Genomic DNA, 27,258 nt, shown 5'->3' on the forward strand with positions numbered 1-27,258 from the left:
TTCAATATCATACGCCATAGTCAGTTATCCCCCTTGCCCCGGGAGAAGATGAACGCCAATAAGGCGGTACCAATTGCCAGACTAAGTGTCATCGTCACTGTTTGTGTGATGGTAGTGAGCCTAGTGACAGGTGTTCTGTTTGTCCGTTTACTACTCTTGTGCCGTGTTTACAACAATGAGTAACACCAGTCATTTGTTGATGTAGCACATATTCGAAAACGTGGGTGGTGCTTAATTATATGCCCATGTGTCTAGTCCATGCGCGTACTGATTACCGCCGATTACTACAGGCGACGACACGAGAGGAACTGCTCATGTTTGTGACCGGAGATTACGTGGCCTTACCCCCTGGACCCGCCCCTTTCTGGATCCGCCTGTGCATGGTGCACCTGCTACATTGCATGGTTGCAGTGTCTCTGTAGAGGAGAACAGTATTCAGTTTTATGGACTGTTGCCTTATTCAGCGTGTACTTACAGCCAACAACGGCGTTTTAATGGTGTCCCGCAAAGTCCGTACAACCTTTTTGTTGAAAGAATATTGAAAATCGTCCAGTTTACACTTTATTATAGGAACATATGCTGAGATGGAGGTCCGCGCGAGCAGTGATATTCGAGGGAAGTCCTTGAAATGTCCCACATTAGTTACCGAACGTTCCACCGGGGATTTGAGGGCGGCGGGAGCTGCTTCAACTGAAGATTAGAATAGTGGAATAGTAGACATGGCTGCCCAGTATATTTCAGATGCACCTCGTGTTGTATCAACACGAGTAGACGATCCACACAAGAATGAATTATATTTCTTCTTCTTCTTCGTCTGCTTCTTTTTCTTCTGCTTCTCCCCCTCCTCCTTCTTCTCCTTCGTCTGCTTCTTCGTCCTCTTCTTCTTCTGCCTTTTTCTTCTGCTTCTGCCTTTTCTTCTACTTCTGCCTTTTTCTTCTGCTTCTGCCTTTTCTTCTACTTCTGCCCTTTTCTTCTGCTTCTTCTGCTTCTGCCTTTTCTTCTACTTCTGCCTTTTTCTTCTGCTTCTTCTACTTCTGCCTTTTCTTCTACTTCTGCCTTTTCTTCTACTTCTGCCTTTTTCTTCTACTTCTGCCTTTTCTTCTGCTTCTGCCTTTTCTTCTGCTTCTGCCTTTTCTTCTACTTCTGCCTTTTTCTTCTACTTCTGCCTTTTCTTCTGCTTCTGCCTTTTCTTCTGCTTCTGCCTTTTTCTTCTGCTTCTGCCTTTTCTTCTACTTCTGCCTTTTTCTTCTGCTTCTGCCTTTTCTTCTACTTCTGCCTTTTCTTCTGCTTCTGTCTTTTCTTCTACTTCTGCCTTTTTCTTCTACTTCTGCCTTTTCTTCTGCTTCTGCCTTTTCTTCTGCTTCTGCCTTTTTCTTCTGCTTCTGCCTTTTCTTCTACTTCTGCCTTTTTCTTCTGCTTCTTCTACTTCTGCCTTTTCTTCTACTTCTGCCTTTTCTGCCTTTTCTTCTACTTCTGCCTTTTCTTCTACTTCTGCCTTTTTCTTCTGCTTCTTCTGCTTCTGCCTTTTCTTCTGCTTCTGCCTTTTCTTCTACTTCTGCCTTTTTCTTCTGCTTCTGCCTTTTCTTCTACTTCTGCCTTTTTCTTCTGCTTCTTCTGCTTCTGCCTTTTCTTCTACTTCTGCCTTTTCTTCTACTTCTGCCTTTTTCTTCTACTTCTGCCTTTTCTTCTGCTTCTGCCTTTTCTTCTGCTTCTGCCTTTTCTTCTACTTCTGCCTTTTTCTTCTACTTCTGCCTTTTCTTCTGCTTCTGCCTTTTCTTCTGCTTCTGCCTTTTTCTTCTACTTCTGCCTTTTCTTCTACTTCTGCCTTTTCTTCTACTTCTGCCTTTTTCTTCTGCTTCTGCCTTTTCTTCTGCTTCTGCCTTTTTCTTCTGCTTCTGCCTTTTCTTCTGCTTCTCCTTCGTCTTCTGTCAACGTCAGCATTGGCAAAGGAGAAGAAAAATTATAAAGTTGATCTGCCTGATGTAACAGTCGTGTTCTTGTCCTTCAGGAAGAAAATGCCTAAATATCTTGGTTTTTCTTATTGTTTGTTTAATTTTACTTCTGATATGAACGCGATTGTTATATTTCTTTGGAGAAATCAGTTTTATAGTTTTGTATTTTGATTTCACCTTTATGAAAACGAATGGTTGCCTTTTGTCTATCCAAGTATGATTTCCTGTTAAAATTCGGGATAAAATTAGTTGAAAACTATTTGAGGGTATGTTAGCCAGTATGTTTTTTATTGGAGGCAATCAACACGAGATCACATGACACAAAAGAACAAACAGCCATATAACTTTGTTTTAAACATAAAATATCCTCCTTCCTCGAGAGAGTATACTGTCCGATAATGCTCTGCTGTTCAGGGTGAAGAATGAGTTGTCTCCCTTACATCTTCCACTTGCGTTAATTTCAGCCGCCCCATGATTCACCAGACATGCAAACAGAAGAGATCGGAGCTGACACGTTCAAACCGCAACTTACTGACATTCTTCATGATTATGGCGATTCATGCGAATTGTTTTCATGTGGAGCGTTTAACTGATAACTTCTCATATCTCCTCAATCTTTACATGAAGTCATAAACAACTATGGCTTACATTAACTAGACGTGAGTAAGATTCTTGGCATCCATATTGTCGATGGAAGATGTAAATCTGTCACAACAGTCAATCTGACATATGTATCTCATTCCGAGCGCAGCATTGATGACTACTTCGTCATTTCGACTCATGATGATATTGTAACTAGATATGTGTGTTCACTGGGTCAGGTCATACATGCCAGTATCGTGTATTATTAGGTTGGTTTGTTGTTTAACGCCGCACTCAGCAATATCCCAGCTATATGACGGCGGTCTGTAAATAATCGAGTCTGGACCAGACAATCCAGTGATTAATATCATGAGCATCGATCAAAACAATTGGGATCGATGACATGTATCAACCAAGTCAGCGAGCCTGACCACCCGATCCCGTTAGTCGCCTTTTACGACAAGCATAGTCGCCTTTTACGGCAAGCATGGGTTGCGGAAGACCTATTCTACCCCGGAATCTTCACGGGTCTGTATTATTAGGAGATAATATTGATAGTGCTGTAGGGAAATACGGGAAATACAAATCCAGGAGCCTATGTTACAGTTGCTACAAAACTTTATAAGCAACAACCGCCCTGGATTTTGATATGGACTGTACACAACTAAACTCGGATTTATATTGAACAAATTTAGATAGGTAAATAGATAGTTCAGGCAGGCAGGCAGGCAGGCAGGCAGGCAGACAGACAGACAGACAGACAGATAGATAGATTAAAGGGAGAAGAATGTATATGATGCTAAACTCTTGATGATATAACGGTGTCAGCTAAAGATCATCAAGAGTTCAGCATCATATACATTCTTCTTTCTTTAACAGAACCTCTTGTACTCAGAGGGGACATGGGTGGCCCAGTCGTATAAGGCGCTGCAATTTGCTGTGCAGAGTTGCGTCCCTTGGGCACGCCAGAAACCATGATTGTGGGTTCGAATCCCGGTTCGCCCCGATTATGTTTCTAGGTTTGTCAGCACCATACCCGTTTAGTGGTAAACGTCTGAGACCTGCACCACTTCGGGCTTTCCTCTCACATTAAGCTGACACGCCGTGATATAACTGGAATACTGTTAAAAGCTAACTCTTCTCCCCCTACTTCTCTTCTTTTCCTCCTTCTTCTTCTTCTTCTTCTTCCTCATCGTACTTGTCTATGGCAGGGTGGCAAGATGAGTCTCCTCACTGGCCTTTGATCTCTGGTGTTGTAAACTCGTATTCTGTTCCTTATGGTCTGGACATAAACATTCCTGTGTTCTATCCACCATGAGGACCGCCTCCGTGGTCTTGTGGTAGAGCGTCCGCCCGGAGAGCGGAAGGTCCAGGGTTCGATCCCGGGCCGCGTCATACAAAAAGACGTTAAAAGATTGTACTTGTTGTTACCCTGTCTGGCGCTCGGCATTAAGGGGCTAAAACAAGGACTGGTCGGCTCGGAGTCAGTATACTGTGTCTGAGTGGGGTATTCATGTTAAACTGCGGCATGGTATCTCAGTGAGCTAGCACTATAAATCGGCATCAGTCCGGACTAGTACAAGCAGCCACACGCATGCACGTCGCTATATAAGTGCAATAATCTTGGACGCGACGTTAAACCCAATTTCACCTCACCTCACCTCACCTATCCACCATGAAGCTAGTCTGGAACCGAGTACTGGGCGTGAATGTAGCGATCCTGCACAGTAGTTGTCGCCAGTTGTACCTGTCCGAGGACGGCCATTGGTTGCTCCTGTGACGTTTTCTCAGACGGTTTGCTTATTCCGTGAACTGTTGCCCTGGTAACCAAAAAAAACGTTGTGCAACCTGACTAAAACAAACTTCCTCTTAAAACATATCGCGTTCGTGTTATGGACACCCTCCGTGGTCTAGTGGATAGAGTTCTGCCAGTTTCGATTCCATGGCCGCGTCATACCAAAAGACGTTAGAAGATTGTGCTTCCTGTTACCTGCCTGGCACCCGACATTGAGGGATCAAAGGACTGGTTGGCACGGTGTCTGTATAATGTGTCGAAGCCCACTTTAAACTGCGGAATGGTATCTCAGTGGGCTGGTATTAGAACCGGCTTAAGTCCGGACTTGTACAAGTAGCCACACACGCGTGCATGCTCGTGCAATAATCTTGAACGCGACGTGAACGTGAGCAGCATTTCACATCACCACATATTTTGTGTTAGTCGTGGCATCTTCTCTCTCAGTGTTTTTTTCTTTGTTGCCAATACACACACACATTTCAACAATCCACACATAAAATCTCCGTAAAAATATGCATTTTCAAAATTGATACATTTCTGAATCCAGGATCGGACACATAGATGCAACTTCCATGATTATCATTTGCGTGGAGAAATGTGGGGTCATGGATAATGGTTTGGGTCTCGGAAACGTAAGACTTGATATTTCTCTTGAACTTCAACGTAGACCATGTATCGCCAGATCAATGTGGACGGAGTTACAAAAGATCCATTTGTGTTACCAACTTAACAAGGGAAGCCATCAGATAATTAGCGCTGATAGACTTCCAGTCGCCATAACTATCAGCGCTAATTACTGTAAAGTGTTGGCTTCCATTGTCTATTGCTAATCACCTATCAGCGCCACTTATCTGTTGTCTTCCCTTGTTAGTTTCCAGTTGTTATCTTATTAATTTTGTTGTTCTTACATGTACATATATATGCTCTCTGCCTCATTGCATTCATTCACCTGATGAAGGAGTAAGCATATACTCCGAAACGTTGTGTTCCTCATAATAAAGTATTTTATGATGTTGTATATATGGATGATTTCTAATTATTGCGATTAGAAATAGGATATATAAACTAATTATCAAATGTTAAATCCCTCTGCACAGCTATGGAAAGTAATTTGTGTCTGTATGTTTGTTACGGGTGATTGATGTATCTTGGTAAGTGCAGGTGTATGAGTGTTGTCATCTTCCCGAGGCAAGAGAGTTAACTGACTTTAAAAGTCCAGTTTCCGCCCTTGCCGAACTAGGCTGGAATTCCTTGGCTCGATCGGAGCGCCACCAGTGGTTATTACGAGTTATGTCCCTTCTAAACCTCTCCCATTGACCAATCAGATTCCACCTCTCGTATCACTTGCATTTGATTCAAACTAAATGGCGGCGCCCAGTCAAGACGATCTGATCGATAATCAAGATCTATATTGTGTTAAAACGGGTCTTACATCGCAAAGTGCATCAAATCACGTGAGCACCTTGATTAAAATCATGAACAGATTTGGAAAATATCTGTTAACAACGATTTGGCGGTGCTTATGCTTTGCAAATCCTGAAATCGATCGAAATCAGCACGACAGTTTACGAACCGGATTTCCATTTCGTTGCGCGATTTTGATTGGACTATGCATAGACTCGTTAGCACAGCCAAAATGTAACTCCATAATACCAGCCTAGTTCGGCAAGGGTGGAAACTGGACTTTTATAGTCAGTTAACAACTCTCTTGCCTCGGGAGTGTTGTATGTTTGATATGAGTGATTGATGTATCTTGGTAAGTGCAAGTGTATGAGTGTTGTATGTTTGATAGGAGTGGCTGTTGTACTATATATTTTTATACATTATTTTACCACAAAAAATCACTTGTATATGTATATAGTTTTCTGCATATCCATATCTTTATTATGCAGATTTGTCTAGGCATGGTTTGCGGGGTGTATTGTTCACCGGTATTAAGCGCGCAGGTTTACCTATCTTACACCTATATATTGTATCCGTGTCTATTGATGTATTGTGCAGATACGTGCAGTACTAGATGGATGTAATAGAAGTGATACTTATTATTGAAAGTGATATCTATATATATTTTATAAATTCAAAGAGTACATGTAACAGATTGTACACATTTATTAGATTCTATTTTATATTTGCTTATGTTGTTATTTCATTGTCTCAGGCTGATGTATGTACATCCGTACATACAATTCATAATAAACGTAACCACGTTTAGCAGATCTACATTCACCATTTAATATATTTACATCGAGTGTATTGTGGATATTTGACACACAATTTTTCATACAATCAGCTGATTCTAAAATTATTTTTACAAAACCATTCAGAGCTTTATCTTCATTTTCATCAACATATAACAACAGACGATCTAATAACTTAGTAGATCGTAATCTATCTAATTATAATGAACACTGAAGTTATCATTCCAAATGTACTTATTATAATGTACATTACTAATTCCCCGCTGCTGGCCTTCTGTGTCATCGCCATATTTATAACTGAGTTCCAGAGGAAAATGATCAGAGTCTAATCTTTCATCAACATTCAACATAGAAATGTGTGAAAAAAATCCATCGAGCAGATGAAGTAATCGTTAACACTGCTGCCCTGGCTACTGACGTACGTATATTCACCATTAGTGTCACCCTACAGAAGTCAAACACATCACAGAAGTGTAACAGCGTGGGGCCGAATCTGTTAATGCTAGGGAGCACGGGTGGCCCAGTCGTCTAAGGCGCTGCGATTCGCTGTGCAAAATTGCGTCCCTTGGGCACGCCAGAAACCATGATTGTGGGTTCGAATCCCGGTTCGCCCCGATTATGTTTCTAGGTTTGTCAGCACCATACCCGTGCTCTTGGGTTTCACCGAATTGGTAAACGTCTGAGACCTCCCACATTAAGCTGACAAGCCGCGATATAACTGGAATATTGTTAAAATCAGCGTTAAACCCAACTCACTCACTCACTCACTGTTAATACTGGTATCGTGTGAAGTTCTATCCTCAAATGGTGGACTGGTATCCTCGGGAAAAGGATCACCTCTGTTCTGTATGCTGTCTGGGTTAAAGTCTAGCTAGAACAATGTCAAAATAAATTTTAAAAATATGTTTTGATAGCCTGATACAAACAACATTATCTAAGTTGGTTTGCATAACGGTGCAAAAACCACCAATAGCTTGCTTAATACAGACACAGACAACACCACAACATCGACCGTATTTATATATTTTGATGGCAGGTGAATAAAAACTAACATATCCAGGTAACCAACTATTTGGTAATTCGTTAGACAAAAACGTTTCAACTAGACATACAATTTCAAATGTTTGTAAATAATTTAGAAAGTCAAGATCTGAAAGTTTGCAAGAGAGTCCATTTATGTTATAATTTATAGACGAAGAAATGTGGATTCTTTTACGGTGTTGTGAATTTCACGACATGAGCTTGTGTTGTCAATTGCACCGGTGTCGTCTGGACATAGCTCCTGTGGAAAAAAGGCCTTGGCCGCTGTCCAAGCTGGTTACAGTGCTGTCGGTTCGCCGTCCATCAATTCGACGACTGGCGCGTACGAACGGGCGCCTGGAGGTCAATAATCCCGTCTCCGATGGGCCGGGTTCCTGTTCCGTCTCATGTTGGTTTCGTACTGTTATCAGCTTTCCTTGCTTGAAATACCCTTTCAGTCCCCTCCTCTCGAGTTCCTTCAGACGGTCACGTTGGCGGAAGGTGAGATCGTTGGAGACGCCATAACCGCCCTCCTTCAATACAGGCCTTGCTTTTACAGTCTCGACTTTATCATCAGACTCCCGATATTTCGCTATTAAGGGTCGTGGTTTACTCGGATTGTCACACTGGATTCCTAGGCGGTGAGCACTGATAACGTCAGATTTTTCCCACGTTTAAAAAAAGTCTTTACGCTGTCATTGAGAAGTACTATTATATTTTCTTTACATAATAAGCGTGTCTCTTCTGGCGATTCTGGCACTCCGTAGAAAAAAACGTTGTCTCAACGACTCAACGACTCCATCCTATCAAGTTCATCTGACATCTTGTTCTGTATCGTTTCGACCTTTTCTGTCAGCGCATCTATGTCGTCATACATGATAACGTTTGTCTGTTGGAGAGCGTTAAGTCCGACTGAGTAGTGGCTAGTTGACTTTCAATCTGTCCACACTTGGCTGATAGTGTCTGGACGTCCGACTTGACTGAAATAATTTAATTACTAATACCCGTCTTGACAGTACGAAGCTCAGATGTGACGAGGCGAATCTCTTCGTGGATAGTGTTTTGAACCTCTTCGAGAGCAGGTGGGCCCGGGTTAGCTTCTATATCGCCAGAGCAAAGTAGCAAATTTGATACAACACCGGCTGGCACAGGGTGTCCCCCGAGCCAACATAAACCTGGTGCACGGGAAAAGTGCCCCGTGGTTGACACAAAGGACTTGTCAATACTGATGACGTCACGTACAACTTGAAAAATGTTTTCTGCCGGTATCAAATTAGTGAAATCTAGTTCGTTTTCTAGAATGTTAATAATGGCAAATGAGCACGGTACCCGGATCTTCAGTAGAAATGATCACAAAAGGCATCTGAGTGGTATACCCGATCCTGATGTGTACGGTGAGTAAGTGACATTGTTGAGCTTGATTTGCCGGGTGCCCCTCGGGTGGGAGAACGACCGGGTCCTGGCCCTGTACACCTCGATCGATACCGTGGTTCGTTACTTCACAATGTGTACGTCACCAGGTTTCAGTCTCAAATTTGCATATAAATATCAAAAATACGAAGTATTATTGAGCTGTTCGCAAACTCACGTCCATGTTGATGAAGGGGACGTCACTCTCGGCCAGACCCCTGAAGATCCGTGATGGAAAAGGTCTTCCGCAACCCATGCTTGCCGTAAAAGGCGACTATGCTTGTCGTAAGAGGCGACTAACGGGATCGGGTGGTCAGGCTCGCTGACTTGGTTGATGGTTTATTTACAGACCGCCGTCATATAGCTGGAATATTTCTGAGAGAGGCGTTAAACAACAAACAAACAAACAAACAAACATTCTCGGCCATCATACTTCCAGTAGGGGGGGGGGTAGGGGGGGGGGGGGGGGTAGGGGGGGGGGGGGCGGTAGGGGGGGGGGGGGCGGTCGGGTAGCCTGGTGGTTAAAGCGTTCGCTCGTCATGCCGAAGACCCGGGTTCGATTCGCGACATGGGTACAATGTGTGAAGCCCATTTCTGGTGTCCCCCGCCGTAATATTGCTGGAATATTACAAAAAGCGGCGTAAAACCATACTCACTCACTCACTCACTCCAGCAGGGAAACTGAGATCAGTAAGAGAGTGAGTGAGTGAGTTTGGTTTTACGCCGCTGTTAGAAATATTCCACAAATGTCGGGGATCGAACCCGGGCCTTCGGCGTGACGAGCGGACGCTTTAAAACCACTAGGCTACCCGACCGCCCCCGACAGCAAGAGGGAGAAATCAGACTAGGGAGATATGTATGAGAAACACAGTCACATGACACATATACATGCATATACCTTTCATTTGGCGAATGTATTAAATCCTTAACACAATGTGAGGTAAAATGGGGTTTAACGTCGCGTCCAAGATTATTGCACTTATATATAGCGACGTGCATGTACGTGTGTGTGTGTCTCCTTGTACTAGTCCGGACTGATGCCGATTTAATATTGCTAGCCCACTGAGATACCATGCCGCAGTTTAACATGAATATCTCACTAAGACACAATACAGTGACTCCGAGCCGACCAGTCCATGTTTTAGCCGTTACGGGTAACAACAAGTACCATCTTTTAATGTCTTATTGTATGCCCCATACGGGGATCGAACCCAGGAACTTCCGCTCTCCGCGGAGGCGGTCCTTTAACATAGTACATAGGGAGTATTTTGAAAATTCATTGTGACATGTAATGTTTGTTTGTTTGTTGGTAAACGCCGCACTCAGCAATATTCCAGCTTTATGACGGCGGTCTGTAAATAATTGGGTCTCGACCAGACAATCCAGTGATTGACATCATGAGCAGCGATACCCGCAATTGGGATACGATGACATGCATCAACCAAGTCAGCGAGCCTGACCACCCATCCCGTTAGTCGCCTCTTACGACACACATAATCGCTTTTGACCGCAAGCATGGGTTGCTGAAGACTTATTCTAACCCCGAATCTTCACGGGTCGTCACATGTAATGCATCTACGAGGTCTGAATAATGCTTTAGATAAAGTGATGAATGAATCACCTAAGCAATTTCGTTTATGATGATATGTAATGATATGTCTACATCTGGCATTTCAAATATGTTTTGTTCTATGTATTGCTTTAAAACAGGACCCAATGTTTGTTTCACGAAACACTGGAACCAGTCGCATTTATTTGTAAGTATTGAACACTGACCATTGTACGCTTTGAAAGTTTGTGTTATTTTGGACATGCAAAGATCTTCTTTAGAACAATTATAATTAGGTATATATTGGTTATGTAATGACGGACGATTCTCTGACCACGTGGTAGCTTCCTGGTGTTTTGTTTGTGTGTTTGTTGTTTGCACTCAAAGCAATAGCAGCTACAAGACGGTGGCCAGTAAATATTCGATTCTGGACCAGATAAAGCAGTTATTGATATTGCGCGAACGGTCCACACCGTCAACCAAGTCACCGATCCCAATCCATTAACTCGCCTCTTACGACCAGCACACGTTGCTGGGGACCAATTCTAACACGGAAGTGGTCTATAATCACCACATAGTGAGTGAGTGAGTGAGTTGGGTTTAACGTCGCTTTAAACAGTATTCCACTTATATCACGGCGTGTCAGCTTAATGTGAGAGGAAAGCCCGAAGTGATGCGGGTCTCAGACGTTTACCTCTTCGGTGAAACCCACGAGCACGGTGCTGACAAACCTTCAAACATAATTGGGGATTCGAACCCACAATCATTGGTTTCTAGCGTGCTCAAGGGACGCAACTCTGCACAGCGAATAGCGGCGCCTTAGACGACTGGACCACTCGTGCCCCCTCCAAAGATGTAAGAAATATTAGTTACTTACTGCAGGATAATAATGAACGAATTGGGAACACATAACGACCAGAAGTGAAGTATGACAGTATATGCTATGACCGCCAACGATATTGGATAGTTGGGAAAGTTCAAGGTTGACGTTTTTGAATCAGTAGTGCGTAATACATCCACGATTTGTCAAACATCCTTTCACTCGATGAGGCATACTGCGTATTTGTCTCCCAATGGCGATTTGAGAGATGTCCAACTCCTCTTGCAGCGACTGGCCATGTTCAGCCAAAGTGGTCAGCGTCCAATGACGTTGACGTACCCGTCTCCCTATCTAGACATGTTCAATGGGGGAAAGGGCTGGGTTAGTTGCTGGCCAGGGCAATTTTATGGATGTTGTGCTGCTGGAAGTAAGTATTGACGATTCGAGCACGGTGAGCACGGGCGTTGTCGTCCTGAAAGACAAAAGTCGACCCACAAGTCTTGTGAACGGGAAAACAAAGGTTGTCAGTAAGTTGTCCCGATTGTACTCTCCAGTAATTTCGTCTTGTACGATATGAAGTAGGGATCGGGCAATCATAGTGATGCCATTTCAACACGATCCACCGCCAAATCTGTCATTAGGTCTGGCATTGGCTTGAGGTTCATTTCGACGTCGCCAGACACGACCACGCCTATCAAGGATAAGAATTGTGAATCGGGACTCATCTGAAAACTTGACCCGTTAGTCGTCGTTTCGAATCAATAGATCCTGTACTCTTGTCGTTGACAAGGGACGCTCTGAACGGGGTCGATTCTCAACTTTTTGGGTTTGTTGGTACTTGTTTATAATCTGCTAAACACAGACTGTAAAACATTGAACGTATTGGCCACTGCACGCTGGCTTCTGTCCGTTTCCAACCAATAGGCCGTAGACGGTCCGCCCGTTGCAGATGACCCATCGACAGTTCATACACAAACAGGACCGCCTCCGTGGTCTAGTGGTAGAGCGTCCGCCCGGAGAGCGGACGGTCCGGGGTTCGATCCCGGCCGCGTCATACCAAAAGACGTAAAAAGATGGTACTTGTTGTTACCCTGTCTGGCGCTCGGCATTAAGGGGCTAAAACAAGGACTGGTCGGCTCGGTGTCAGTATGCTCTGTCTGAGTAGGGTATTCATGTTAAACTGCGGCATGGTATCTCAGTGTGCTAGCACTATAAATTGTCATCAGTCCGGTCTAGAACAAGCAGCCACACACACACACGTGCAGGCTCGTCGCTATATAAGTGCAATAATCTTTGACGCGACCCCATTTCACCTCACCTCACCTCATACACAAACAATGAATGAAATCAAGAAAATCACAACTGTATGAAAGCAGGATCGATAAGATTGACAGAAATAATGATCCACAAAAATTAATTGACCTTCCTTTAAAGTGTCAATATCAGGAATGACACCCAACGCACGTGTGTGGCGCTACCACGTGAGGCACGTGCAAACTGTAGGATCGCCATACTTATCTTTGTTCTACTACTCGGTATTAACATTTATATTTAATGTTCCCCTACTTTATTCTAAGAGTATATGACCAACGTGGCAGCCACACGTTGTGGAATTAACACGTTAATTTACAAGTCGACGTTCTAAATCACGTTCTTGTAATTGAACAAAATGGATGAAATCGTGTTGGTGTAGAATAAAACAAATATTATTAACTAACTTATATCATGAAATTAATGCAAACCTTATCATCCGGATAGCACACGATATACATTTGTTTTGTTGTGACTATTTTCAATTAATATTTTTTATCTCTTTTAATGTATGACATGATATTGATGATGACTGTTTAGCAAACATGCTTGTGTATTACAATATTAGATTATCGTTCCACTGGATAGTTCATGAATGCAAAAACAACTATATTATATCACAACCTACACACAGAAGAGGTTTGTTAAAATGCAAATTAAGGTGACTCATCTTAAACACAATCATAGCAATTGTGATCACATAGTTTCCGTTCCCATACCATTTTGATCATATAGCATCCATCCCTATATCAGTGTGATCCCATCTTCTCCGTTAGTAAACCACTGTGATCAAATCTTCTCCGTTCCTGTACCATTTGTATCATATCTTCATCATTACTATCCCATTGTGATCATATAGCTTCAATTCTTCCCAACTGTGATCACATCTTCTACACCTCTATGCCATTGTGATCACATTTTCTCCCTTCCTATGCCATTGAGGTCATTCCTTCTCCATCCCTGTACCATTGTGATCATATCTTCTCCATCCCTGTACCATTGTGATCATATCTTCTCCTTTACTTTACCATTGTGATCATATCTTCTAAATCCCTATACCATTGCTATCATATCTTCTCCTTTACTTTTCCATCGTGATCATATCTTCTCCATCCCTGTACGATTGTGATCATATCTTCTCCATCCCTGTACTATTGTGATCATATCTTCTCCATCCCTGTACCATTGTGATCATATCTTCTCCATCCCTATGCCATTGTGATCATATTTTCTCCATCCCTGTACCATTGTGATCATATCTTCTCCATCCCTGTACCATTGTGATCATATCTTCTCCATCCCTGTACCATTGTGATCATATCTTCCAAATCCCTATGCCATTGTGATCATATCTTCTCCATCCCTGTACCATTGTGATCATATCTTCTCCATCCCTGTACCATTCTTCTCTGTTACTATACCATTGCTATCATATCTTCTCCTTTACTTTTCCATCGTGATCATATCTTCTCCATCCCTGTACCATTGCTATCATATCTTCTCCTTTACTTTACCATTGTGATCATATCTTCTAAATCCCTATGCCATTGTGATCATATATTCTCCATCACTACATCATTCTTCTCTGTTACTATACCATTGCTATCATATCTTCTCCTTTACTTTCCCATCGTGATCACATCTTCTCCATCCCTGTACCATTGTGATCATATCTTCTCCATCCCTGTACCATTGTGATCATATCTTCTCCATCCCTGTACCATTGTGATCATATCTTCCAAATCCCTATGCCATTGTGATCATATCTTCTAAATCCCTATGCCATTGTGATCATATATTCTCCATCACTACATCATTCTCCTCTGTTACTATACCATTGCTATCATATCTTCTCCTTTACTTTTCCATCGTGATCATATCTTCTCCATCCCTGTACCATTGTGATCATATCTTCTCCATCCCTGTACCATTGTGATCATATCTTCTCCATCCCTGTACCATTGTGATCATATCTTCTAAATCCCTATGCCATTGTGATCATATATTCTCCATCCCTGTACCATTGTGATCATATCTTCTCCATCCCTGTACCATTGTGATCATATCTTCTAAATCCCTATCCATTGTGATCATATATTCTCCATCACTACATCATTCTTCTCTGTTACTATACCATTGCTATCATATCTTCTCCTTTACTCTACCACTGTGATCATATCGTCTCCATCCCTGTACCATTGTGATCATATCTTCTCCATCCCTGTACCATTGTGATCATATCTTCTCCTTTACTTTACCACTGTGACCATATCGTCTCCGTTACTAAACCAACGTCATCATATCTATTCCGTTCCAATACGAATTGGAATTATCACAAATAGTAGTATAGGTAATGGGGGTTCTGCCGCAACTCTACTAGAGCCAGATTTATATACTTATACTACCACTACAGGGGGATTTTTTTATGTGTAAATGATGATGCGATTTAACGATAGTCATAATTCGTATTAAAAGAAATATCAATATTAATTAATAATGGATAAAATTGACTATAGCCCACGAGGATATTGGAAAGGTATAGGAGCAATAAAAAAATTAGCCACCGCGGCCAAGATGTGGCCAAGGATTGGTTAAAGAAACAAGCGATATGGCAAATATACTTACCAGAACCGCGTTATATACCGAGGAAGAAGTTTGATATTACAACGAATGAAGTTCATCAGGCTGACCTCTTGTTTCTTCCCCATGATAAGGTAAGACGCAAAACGTATAAATACGCTTTAACCGTAGTGGATGTGGCTAGGCACTACAAGGAGGCTGAGCCATTAACCTCGAAAGATTCAACAGAAGTAGCTAATGCACTGAGTCATATATATAAACGCGGACCACTAAAATGGCCTACGCTATTTCAAGTAGATCCTGGTCGTGAGTTTATGGGATCGGTAACTAAACTGTTAACAACGCACGATGTCGAAATCAGGCGTGGTGAAAAAGAGGCCCACCGTAGTCAAGCTATCGTTGAAAGATTTAACAGGACATTAGCGGAACGTTTGTTTAGCTATCAGTATGTGATCGAAATGAAATCGGAACGATTGAGATCAACCAAATGGGTGACACGATTATCAGCTGTTGTATCAGCGCTGAATAATGAAGTAACGAGATTAATCGTGAAAGAAACCATCCGATGCGATTAAAATGAAATCCGTGATTTCCGAATCTTCAGCAACGAGGAGAGGCAAAGAACAAAAACTTCTGGATAGAGTAAGGGTAAGATATCTATACCAGCCCGGTGAACTCGAAGGAGGCCTACGTCGCACAACCGATCCGATTTGGTCTCTTAAGACATATAACATTAGTTGACTGGTTATGAAAGAAGGAGAGCCTATTCTTTATTATCTTAAAGATGGACCGGGCAGGGCATTTGTACGAGACGAGTTGCTCATAGTTCCCAACGATACAGTATTACCGCCCTAAATAACCATAAGCATAGGTAGTTACACCATCCTTATCAATCCATCTCTTTGTATCTAAGGGAGATAATGATGTCTTGTTCATTCTTAATCCATATATTCTATGATTGTAACTTCTTAAAGAGTTCATCTTGTGTTTGAATGTTCTACCATTGAATAATGCTTCTTTATACTGTTCGTGTTTGATATGCTTTTTTACCCCATACTTCTTAACACCCTTAGCTTTTCTTATCTCTCCATTATCAGACTTCTTTATAGAATACATCTTAGGTCTTAATCCGACATACTCTGCTATAGGGGTTCCAGCACATTCATCCTTCATCTTACCTAACACCTTTTTATTTACTACGCTGTGCAGTGGATTATCTTTTGGGTAATCGCTCGTGTCGTACATATCTATTTGTTCTGCCATATCTTTATACACATCCTCGGTTTGTATTTCCATCAATAAAGAATCTGTGTCGGTATATAACACCTCGCATCTATCGCCGTATTGCTTCTTAAGTTTGTTGTAATAAAAGTCATACATTAAGTGTTTTGACAAGTCAAGAATACTCATACCAACGTACACCGGTCTGTTGAATTTTATATTACTTTTCTGCATATGCAACGGGGCTAAGTCGTTATCGAATATCTTACTTCTGTTAAAAGCCGGACTGGCTATAAGTTTCCTGAGTCTTTCTTCCTCATTAGATCTGATTAATTTAACATCAACACGCTTCCTTAGATTCTCCATAGTTTTACCAAATACTGAGTTATTCATGAGCTTATATAGATTCTTTTCAAAATCGCTGGTAGCTATCTTTCTTAAATCTGTGTTCAGCCTTATATAGGGCTCCATCCAAGGGCTTTGATCAAACTTTAGAACTCTGTGTATTTTCTTTAGTTTCATACCTAACGATAGATATAACTGGAGGTTTCTGTAGTGAACTATATATTTTGTCTATCCATCAAATTTGGTACGAGTTTTTCTACGTTAGCTTACCTTGTATTGCCCATCAAGGAGTGTTGATATTCCGACGTCCAATCTTTATTCCCCATTAATCTTTCGGGACCTAGCGGATAACTGTTATGATCTTTATGTAACGAATTTGGATATTCCAAGTCAACTTCTTGTATGTACCCTTTATTCACATTGATATTATGGATATCATTTACTTCGACCCACTCAAAACCACCCGTGGGTAAAGGTTGACTCATAGCCCATCCGTACAAATTGTTGTCGTCGAGATATAATATATGCGTGTCTGGTTTACTCGGATCATATCCTTCCACTAATTTATTATTAGCCTTAGAATACCTTTTTGCTACCATCGATATACCACCTCTTAATCCTTTCTCAATAAACAAGTGCATATCGTAATCGGTGAGTAATTTTAGTTCTACACCGGTCTTCTTCAACAATGCATCCCACGATAGGAATAGTACCATGCCGGATCCAAGCCGTATTGTTTTAAACATGTCTTTCTAAATATCTCGAATATATCGGCGAGTAACAGTACATCGATTTTTAAGTACAGATCGTGATAATCACCTAAATTCTTACACCCTAATTTATCCCACACCGTCAGAGAGTGTTCATAATCGGCATCGGTTATTTTAGATTCTGTTAAGTTACTATAGAATGATTCAAGAGGTGGTAATTTAGTTTCGTCGAATCTAGACCAATCATCCATATATTCGTAAGGATATACACCTTTTCTCAGCAACAAATGACGGCACCGATCGGTATATTGATTTGTTATTGCAAAGTTATCGGGATTGTTCGCATTAGCTAAATTGTCCAGGGAAGATAACAGAAACTGTACGGAGTCTATGAATCTAAGTCCATTACTTTGCTTTATTCTGGCTTTCCCATCCTTGTCCGTATAATGTATAGTATTAGTCGACGAGAACGATATATATTTTTCCATATTATTAGGAATGCACGTTAAACCGCCGTCGGTCTTTGAGATAGCTTGCATAATGAGATGTGAATCATATCCTCTAAGGTTATGAAACACAACGGGGATGGGTATTGTTTGAGAATTCATTTTTAGTTTCAAGTTACACTCGTTATGCGCGGCTCTGCGATAATTACCCGTGACGTGGCAATGATCTCTTACGGAATCCCCATTCAGGGGTTCATTACAAACATGACAACTCGTTGACTTCTTATAGGCCCTCCAATCATCCCTCGTCATACACATGGGTTTCTTACGCGATAAATTTTCCCTGATTATTCTCTCTTCATTTTGTAGATATTCTAGGAATTTTCCCGCTGCATCAGGACCTCTGTAAATCACGGGCGGGTTTGTTTCCCATCATACCTTACAACTATATATCCAAACCCACAAGGAATATGTTCTTGAGTTTAATACGTAAAACTATCTTGATTGCTTCGGTCGGTATTTTCTATAGGTTTCATAAGCGCTTCGAAGTCGGCGTAAATTACGTACGGTACTGGCATTTGATTACAATAATGTTCAAATTTCAATATATTTTTCCCCTCCTTAGGCATATCGATCCTGATAGCATTCTGTCCAACACCTCTGCAGTCTTCTTTATGCGCTTCTAATAGATCTTGTCTGCTGTACCCATGTAGGCATCTTTCGCAGAAATATTTCTTTTCCTTATGGGTTGTTTGATCGTATAATAGTCTGCTTAAACTCTTTATCCATGTATAATGATATTTTCCATCTTTTTCGATCAGAAATGAATTGATTCTAGGAATATTTTCTGGACCGGAGCTTATCCTGTGTACAACAATTCCTTTAGAATGTCCGAAAACATTTATGGCTAAATTATTTTGCTTTTCCACCTTATCAATTTGTGATATTGGTGTAGGTTCGTCTATACCATCGAGATTTAGTCAATCGTTTTGAAGATAGCTAGAAGGTCTATTTGCAATTTTAGAATCTACGGGGAACAATGCAGATCTTATCATCATTCTTAAACAGTCATCGCCTTTATTTTTTACATTAATTATGGCTTTTTTCTTTTTATAATACGGGGGTAAATCTATATAAGATCCACCTTTGAAGGGCATATAATTTGCTATATCTAAATATAAACTATCGATTTTATCCACACCCCAACCCGAACCTCTATTAGTCCAGCGTTCTAAAGTTTTCTGTATCCTCTGAATTGATGTATCTAATGATGTGTTTATAGTATCGGATTCGGTTATAACTTCTTGATTGCTCCGAAAATAGTACACGTAAAATGATAAAACAGACTTATTTAGTTCAAATCCTCGGGCATAATGAGATACACCACATCCTGTTGTTGCACACCATATGGCAAATTTTAACTGATTCTGCCAAAATTGCATCGGATTGTGGAACCAATCGTGCACCATTTTATCGCTAGTTGCCGTGACCCTGTACTTTTCAACGATATCAGGGAATTCAACAACAAAATTAGCACCAGATGCACTTACTAAAATCGACTGATTAGTAATATAAGTTGATTTCATATTTAAGTAATGATATAGTATTATTGTATATTTAATATGTATGTTACACATAACAAATGATCAGTCTATTGAACTGCTTCATACTATCGGATGGACAACTTGAAGTCGCTCTCTGCGATGTAACGTATTACCCACGTTGGACCAATATAAGTGCTGCAAGAGGTAATAATGAGATATATATATATTAGGTGAAAACGATGTTATTGACAAATACATTATTATACCTGATGGGTATTACAGTGTATGCTCACTCAATGATGAAATTTTTAAGCCTAATGGAATTAGTCTCACACAAAATGAGTCGAATGGGATGCTGATTTTGAACGCTGGAGAAAAGGGTGTAAAGCTTTTCCTGAACTTAGGAATTACACTTGGATTTAGAGGAGAACTAACATTAATCGAGACAACATTTGGGGGGTTAAATTACCCGATTGAGTTCCCTATAAAGAGTTGTGCATCCATCTTGATCAAATAAGCACGACGGATTATATTCAACTAGAAAGTCCTTCAACTCTACTCAGATGTGTTCCAGTCAAAGATGAAAAATACAATAGCGGTAGAGCGGAATATTTCTCATCATTACAATATAAAAAATTAAAGCGTGGTATTATTTCATACCTCAAAATGTCTGTATTAGATGTAAAACATGAACCTGTACATATAGGATACTTGAGTGTAACACTCCATATTATAAATAATGGTTGATTCATCAGGCCCTGGAACGCTCAGACAATGTAATACAATTGCGCTTTCCGATCTCGGAGACACAGAAGGATTCGGTAAACCCGGTACCGATGGTAAGTTATACGCTTTACACTTACAAGATAATGTATACAAGCGGAAAGAAGTTACACTCACGGGTAATCTAGGAGATTTAACCGATGTCGACGTTTGTAGACTCCATAAAAACACTTCGTATAATCTTACTCACAACGATGATAATAAATGGACTATGGTCGAAGCAAACATCGAGTGGCCGCTGAAAATCGTCATTACCCCACCGTATGTGATGATGGGTAAGGTACATAATTTAACTAAGATAATAAATAGTGGGATCGTACTCGGGGCTTATATCCCATCAAAACGAAAAAGTGTGTTAGTCTCTCCCCTGCCAGAAAACCCAGGTCATATGTTATTTAGTCGTCCGGCTGTAAAAAAGTGTAGCCGGTGTCGATTTATTATCAACTATATTCGCCGCGCCTATCGTACTTGGCATGGAAATGGCCGCCGGAGTCTCAGGACTGGCAGGAATAATGATAAAATTCATTTCTTGTAGGTTGCAAAAGAAAGCATTAAAACATGATAATATTCGGATACTCGCCGAAGCAAAGTTGAACAGCATTGAGGATCATATTTCAACAGCAATGATGGATTGTAAGATATTCGAGGAAGAGTTTCGTTTAGTGCTGTCAGAACTCACCAAATACAATGTAATGAAGCAAGAGATTCGATCCAATTCTCGTAAGACCAGTGGTATTAACGAAGACGAGAAAAAAAAGTTCATAGAACAGGGGAGACAACAAGCGCGTCAATTATTCCGTGCCAAAACCAAAGAACTGGTTGGAGATTAAAAATGATTGCTTACTATCATTAGATCACATTTAGAAGAATGCTTACGTAAATATATAATAATGGAGAATTACAAACCAACAAAGGAAGAACTCGAAAAAGCTATCGAAATATTTATGCTCAGGGACAAAATTATCAAATGGAGAGAATTACCACAAGGTATATATTATATCAGTGATGTCAAACCAACCAAATACGGTCATCAATTGTTTCTTTCCAATTACCAAGAAGAGTTTATAGTCTGGTCTCCCAGTAAAATGAACGAAGAACTGTTGAGTATCACTTTGTTAAAAATAATGGTATACGTATGAATAAAAATTATAGAGAATATTTTCATTACAATTTAGTTTAATCTCATGACGATCGTTGAATCGCATCAGCGTTTACACATAAAAAGTTCCCTCTGTAGTAGCAGTATAGGTATATAAATCTGGCCTCAGTGGAGTTGCGGTAGAACCCCCATTACCTATACTACTCAAATGGCCTGGTCACGATCTGATTATTATAAATTTATATTCAGTAATTAAATCGTACCATTCATTGAATATTCCCATAAATATTATCATTCGCGCAACATCACGACGAATTAGAATATGTTTACGTTTTATGCCAGTGTCACTGGAGAGAACAGCTGGTATAAGGTAGGATCTCACATGCTTACTGAAGTTCTGGTTTGTGTACGAAAATAATACAACAAACCTCATGTTACACCGGAAAGAGGGGAGCTGGTGTCAATAAAATGTTTTTTCACCAGACTGATTTCATGATATCCCGATATGTCTAAATTTGAACAAGAAACAGAGTAAACTTCTGCATTACCATTTCATACCATGATCTTAAGTATGTTTTTCCTGTATCTGATTATTTGGGCAATTGTAAAACAGTTTGCACCAAAGGGCGTATCTGTGATTTTAAAGGCACACACTTCCCGTGTTAACAAAACCACATGACAGGTTAACACTGAAATGGGGGTGCGCGGATTCCCTCTAGATTTGCCCTTATGTGTGAACGTACCTGCATGTATTGTATATTCCGTTCGGGAATATGGCTCTATGAACTGTAGCTCACATTGCGTTGATACCTGGGAAAATGCTATGCTATGCTATCGTGTAGTCGACTCTGTTTATCGGAATATGCTATTCTTCTTGTCTAATAACCGCTCAAGTATTTTTGTATTTCGTAGATATTTATGCATTTAGGCATTGTTATGTTCCTGACACCTTAAGTCATTTCGACGTCACTTTACTATGGGTATTTTTGATAATAGAAAAGTGACGTTTATCATTTGAAATGTGTATCCGTAACACAAGCCTATGACATTAAACCATGTATGTCATACCCCAATGATATGAGTATGCAAATTAGATAACCGGAAACCGCACCTTTGTCATACAAACAACGTAAATTCCTTCCATCATGTTGATGTCGGAGACAACGTTTTAATAAATACAAGGGAGGTGATCAGTGTTAACAGTGTGGTCAAATTGATACTGAAGGTTACCAGATAGTTACAGATTGATAGTATCGAAGATGTCTGTCACAGATACAGTCTTTAAATATCATGCTGATAACCAATTTCTTGACCAATGATGACAAGCTGTTTTACATCGGCGAACACTTTCGGTAAGTTTAAATCCTTCGACCAATTGTTTATCCCAAAAGTCAATCGCCAAATTTCATGAAAAATATATAAAGCAACCAGGCTAGACGTCCAAACGACTAACAATCATTCTGAACATACACACTTTGTACAAAGGGTGAATGACAACAATGTTCCACCAAATCAAAACGCGCAGATAATTGCTCACAAGAACGATTGGTATTTGCCGTGCTTTTAGCAATCCAGATTAACGTGACAACATAATTATTTTTAGAATCCGTGTATATTTCCATATAAAAACTACATATATCTACCTCTGTATGTATCGGGTACAACCCACAGAACATAGCTATCTGTATGCCCCTAAACCATGTAAGCGGAAGAGTAACAGAACAGGCATACTTTCTGTGAGTATTGTATGACACACCTCCAATCTGCCAAAAAAACCGGATGTGCACCAAACCTGCCTTTTTAAATGCTACGCTAGTTTTCAGTTGTTTCGTGCCGTTGACGTTAAGTTTGTACAATTTGTTTGTTGTTTCACGCGGCACTCAGCAGTATTCCATCTATATGACGGCGGTCTGTAAATAATCGAGTCTGGACCAGACATTCCAGTGATTGACATCCTGAGCATCGATCCACGCCATTGGCATCACTGACATGCATCAATCAAGTTAGCGGGCCTGACCACCCGATCCCGTTAGTCGCCTCTTACGACAAGCATAGTCGCCTTTTACGGCAAGCATGGGTTGCGGAAGACCTATTCTACCCCGTATCTTCACGGGTTAAGTTTGTACAAATGGTGATTCAACAGAGATAGATATTGTATAATAATTGTATTATTAGTCATTCTACATGTGGTACTGGTTTAGAACTGTGGTATTGTTTTTCTGTCTATGCTCAAGCTGCATTGAATATATCAAATCATGTTGAGTTGTGTTGATTGAGTATGTCCAGTTGGCCTTACACCTTAAGGATGGGGGGAAGCCGCGTAGGTTGTGGAGACACAGAGTGTTACCTGTATACATGTATACTTTTAAACATGCACTTACATTGCCAGGAGTGATTGAATGCCAATTTGAGCAGCTTTTGGGTCATTTCCCGATGCGCCATGTGGGAGGAAAGTCCGAAATGATGTAAATACCTCTGTGGAGAAATCTGCCAAATTCGGTATGGTACAGACAATTATTCAGATTCAGTTTATTCAGAATCCCAGGCCATCTTACCCATAGTGCATTACATATATCTTAACTTTATTAGGTGCACTCACTCACTCACTCACTCACTCACTCACTCACTCACTCACTCACTCACTCACTCACTCATTTGCCAGACGAAGCTGGAATGGACACTGTTATGCATCAACGTGCGTTCACTTTGTCCTGCCACACTGATAATATGCTTGTGTACAGTGCATGCTGTTGCCTTTCTTATGAGTTATGGGCGTGAGACGTAACAGTTGGCGTATTTCAGATTCTTCGTGTGACCGGATGCACAGCCAGTTCCTGATGGATGGACAACAGATCCATGTAGCGCATCCTTGTCGCTCCAAGTTGGACATAATTGCCGATATTGCCAGGTCTGCGGATCAAAAGGTAACAGAACAACAAAAGCTCAGTTAAGTTACGTGATATCATTAAATAGTACACTGAACAAAGAAAGTTTGGGATCATGATTACTTTCAGGGATATTTTTATGAAATCGTAGTCTTCACTTCAAAACATATCCCCACAATTTTTCATGATTCCTAGCTTCTTATTTTCAATTAATAATAATGGACAATAATAAGGCGCCGAATCCACCCACTGATGCCTTCTCACATCGCTACATTATAAACAGTCCGTGGATTAGTGTTCACCTGGATTTCATTCTCATCTCGCCAAGGAACCCACATTCACTTTACGATCTCAACTAAAATATAAATACAATGCACATGTACTTTATACGTTTACATCTTTATGTCACTTCCTCTTGTGACAGGGGGACGGTCGGGTAGCCTAGTGGTTAAAGCGTTCGCTCGTCATGCGGAAGACCCGGGTTCGATTCCCGACATGGGTACAATGTGTGAAGCCCATTTCTGGTGTCCCCGCCGTTATATTGCTGGAATATTGCTAAAAGCGGCGTAAAACCATACTCACTCACTTCTCTTGTGACATCCTCATGTACAACAGGCACAACATACTTTTGGGGGACAAACCGGAAAGTATTACCTAATAATATTTACCAAGCATTATTGCGTTTGCTCACCCATCTGTAATGATGTACAACTATGTTGTTGCATAATGTATCCTCTGTTTTTTAACCTTTTCCTGTACATATGGATTTTCACGAGATTGATGAAATCTATTTTTCAGTACATTATCTGTATCACAAAATGTTCAATGATACGAGGGGCTTTCAATAAGTTTTGCAACTTCAATATAAGACCAAGTCGCAGAATATCTTTTGAACTTTTATTTTTCAATATAATCTCCATTCACCTCAATACACTTATTCCATTTGTCCTTCAAGCTTTTAATACCACTTTTATAGAAATCTGCAGATTGGCCCTCTAACCACGCCTCTGTGGCAGCCTTTATGTCCTCGTCATCCTTGAAGCGTCTTCCACGTAGGGCAGATTTCATTTGCCGGAACAGGAAATAGTCACTGTGGGCAAAGTCTGGGCTGTTGGGAGGGAGATTTAACTGTACAGCCAAGACTTAGCCCCCAGTGACTACGCCCCTCGTATCTGTTTGTTATAACTGTTTGTACTTGCCTCCAAAGGTCACAGTCGTCCAACAATCTATTCCTCCTTCGACTGCTACTATATGATTGGATCTTGAATTACCCGTACATTTAGATTCTATATCTCTCCGGGACAGCCGCCAGATGACCATGAGGATCGGATGGTCAGAATGTGTGACATGATCGAAGCACAAAGACACGTTATACCAAAGGAGAACCCCTTCACTGTGTCTCATACTAGAGCACGTGTTTATCAGTTCCACGTGTTGCAGGGTTGTGACGATGCTTTCTACATTGTCGATCTCGGTGACCTTGTAAACAACTACCAACGTTGGCGGAGACTGCTGCCACGGGTGACGCCGTTCTACGGTGAGGGATTAGTTCTTGATATATCCATTCAGAGTGAATGGTTGTTGTAACCAGCAATATAGATTTTATGACGGCGACCTGCATATGGGATTTAGACCAGATACACCAGTAGCCTTAGCATGAACGGGGAGCCACGCCAAGAGCGACAAACAGTTTCTATTATTTCTGTTTGTTTTTCATTTCAATGCCAGCTCAATACCAGCAGTGCAGGTTTTAGTTATTGTTGAAAAGATACTTTGTAGCCTACTTTGTAGGGGAGTTGCCTCAATTCTTGATACATTCAAGTTTTTATTGTAATATGTATAACTTATATCTGGAGCACTTATCCACCATCCTAAGAGCAAAAGCCCGTGAATGCTTTGTGTGATGTGAATAGCTCTAGATGGACCAGTTGTTTCCTGTAGATCTGGCAACAATGGCGTCATATATTCATTTACAAGCAGGTCCTTCCCAAAACTAATAAGATTCACATTTACCTCGGAAAACACATTTCCCTTTTATCGTGTTTAGCCAAGAAGTTTAAGTTAAGTTCAGGTATATATATATATATGATCCGATTTCATCCAATAACGGTCAAATAGCCAATTTCCTTCAATTGACTTAGGCACCTTAGCTAGAAATAATAGAGACCAGTGAAACCGCCTCATCTGTTTCATATTTGGATCTATGAATAAAGATTCAGAGTGACAAAATAAAAATCCAGAAGAAATGTGAAACTGTATGACAATAGTCAACTTTCCCTTCATGTCGAGCCATATCCCAGCAGCTCCAGCCTTTGGTGTCTACAATTCAAAACGTTTGAGGTACAATCGATCATTTCACAGAGCGTCATACTCTGATTCAAAAGTTGCTTTTATTAAACTTAAAACATTCAAGGCCCCAACAAAGCTTTCAAAACCGTTTTATTTGGTAAACATGTGGTGGACGTGCAAAGGACATTTCAAAATTTGACCCTTGAATGACCACAATGATGACCTATACAATTCCCTATTTTGACTCGTACCATAATTTATGTTCCCGGTTTTTTTAGGTCAAGGATAAACTTGCCTTTGCGTGTGTTTGTGACGGGGTCTAAAGGCGGGGCTGGATAAGCTCACCTTTCCATGAACACCTGGTATCATCACTATTTCATATTGAATCATAAACACATGCTTTTCATAAGCTCTGAATAGTACAAATAGTTGATGACACATGGCAATGTATTTTGTTCAAGTTTTTAATATGTCAAAGTGGTGTGACATTGAATTGCGTCATATTGACTCTCCAATCTATACATTAGGGCTATAAATAGCATGCGAGCTTTGCATTAAGTTGAATGTAAGCTGTACAGTAGTGATCGCAAATACATCAGCATTATTTGCTGGATAAATTCGCGAATATACCTTTGTATCACTAAATAAAGTTTGAATGTATTGTGCACACAACTCAAAAGGGAAATATCTGTGTCCTTATAAGGAGTTTTCTAAATCGG

At 40.7% G+C, this 27,258-nt stretch overlaps 2 protein-coding genes across 2 annotated transcripts in view; one reads left to right on the forward strand and one right to left on the reverse strand.

The window, feature by feature from the left end:
- Positions 1-697: 697 nt before the first annotated feature.
- Positions 698-3,727, reverse strand: LOC124146217 (vicilin-like seed storage protein At2g18540). The gene is made up of 4 exons (XM_046516406.2): positions 3,671-3,727; positions 1,747-1,925; positions 1,326-1,541; positions 698-992 (listed from the first exon to the last, which is right to left on the reverse strand). Exons 1-4 carry the CDS (start codon positions 3,725-3,727, stop codon positions 698-700), a joined length of 747 nt encoding a protein of 248 aa, XP_046372362.2.
- A 5,028-nt stretch (positions 3,728-8,755) lies between these two features.
- The window catches only part of LOC124146218 (ornithine decarboxylase-like), a 28,985-nt gene continuing 10,482 nt past the window's right edge, over positions 8,756-27,258 (forward strand). Inside the window, exons 1-3 of the mRNA XM_048399249.1 lie at positions 8,756-8,941; positions 24,168-24,289; positions 25,691-25,787. Of these exons, the coding sequence (XP_048255206.1) occupies positions 8,800-8,941; positions 24,168-24,289; positions 25,691-25,787 (361 nt within the window). The 5' untranslated portion in view covers positions 8,756-8,799. The remainder of the gene's footprint in view (positions 8,942-24,167; positions 24,290-25,690; positions 25,788-27,258) is intronic.

The sequence above is a fragment of the Haliotis rufescens genome, unplaced genomic scaffold (assembly GCF_023055435.1).
Source record: "Haliotis rufescens isolate VD_foot unplaced genomic scaffold, xgHalRufe1.0.p SCAF_2, whole genome shotgun sequence".
Taxonomy (NCBI): domain Eukaryota; kingdom Metazoa; phylum Mollusca; class Gastropoda; order Lepetellida; family Haliotidae; genus Haliotis; species Haliotis rufescens.

What these genes read in the sequence shown, in the direction of transcription:
- LOC124146217 (XM_046516406.2), bottom strand. Translation starts at nt 3,727, where the DNA reads ATGAGGAAGAAGAAGAAGAAGAAGAAGGAGGAAAAGAAGAGAAGTAGG. An exon ending in AAGCAGAAGAAAAGGCAGAA is followed by an intron (nt 1,542 to 1,746) that starts GTAGAAGAAAAA and finishes GTAGAAGAAAAG; the next exon opens with GCAGAAGCAGAAGAAAAGGC. An exon ending in AAGCAGAAGAAAAGGCAGAA is followed by an intron (nt 993 to 1,325) that starts GTAGAAGAAAAA and finishes GTAGAAGAAAAG; the next exon opens with GCAGAAGCAGAAGAAGCAGA.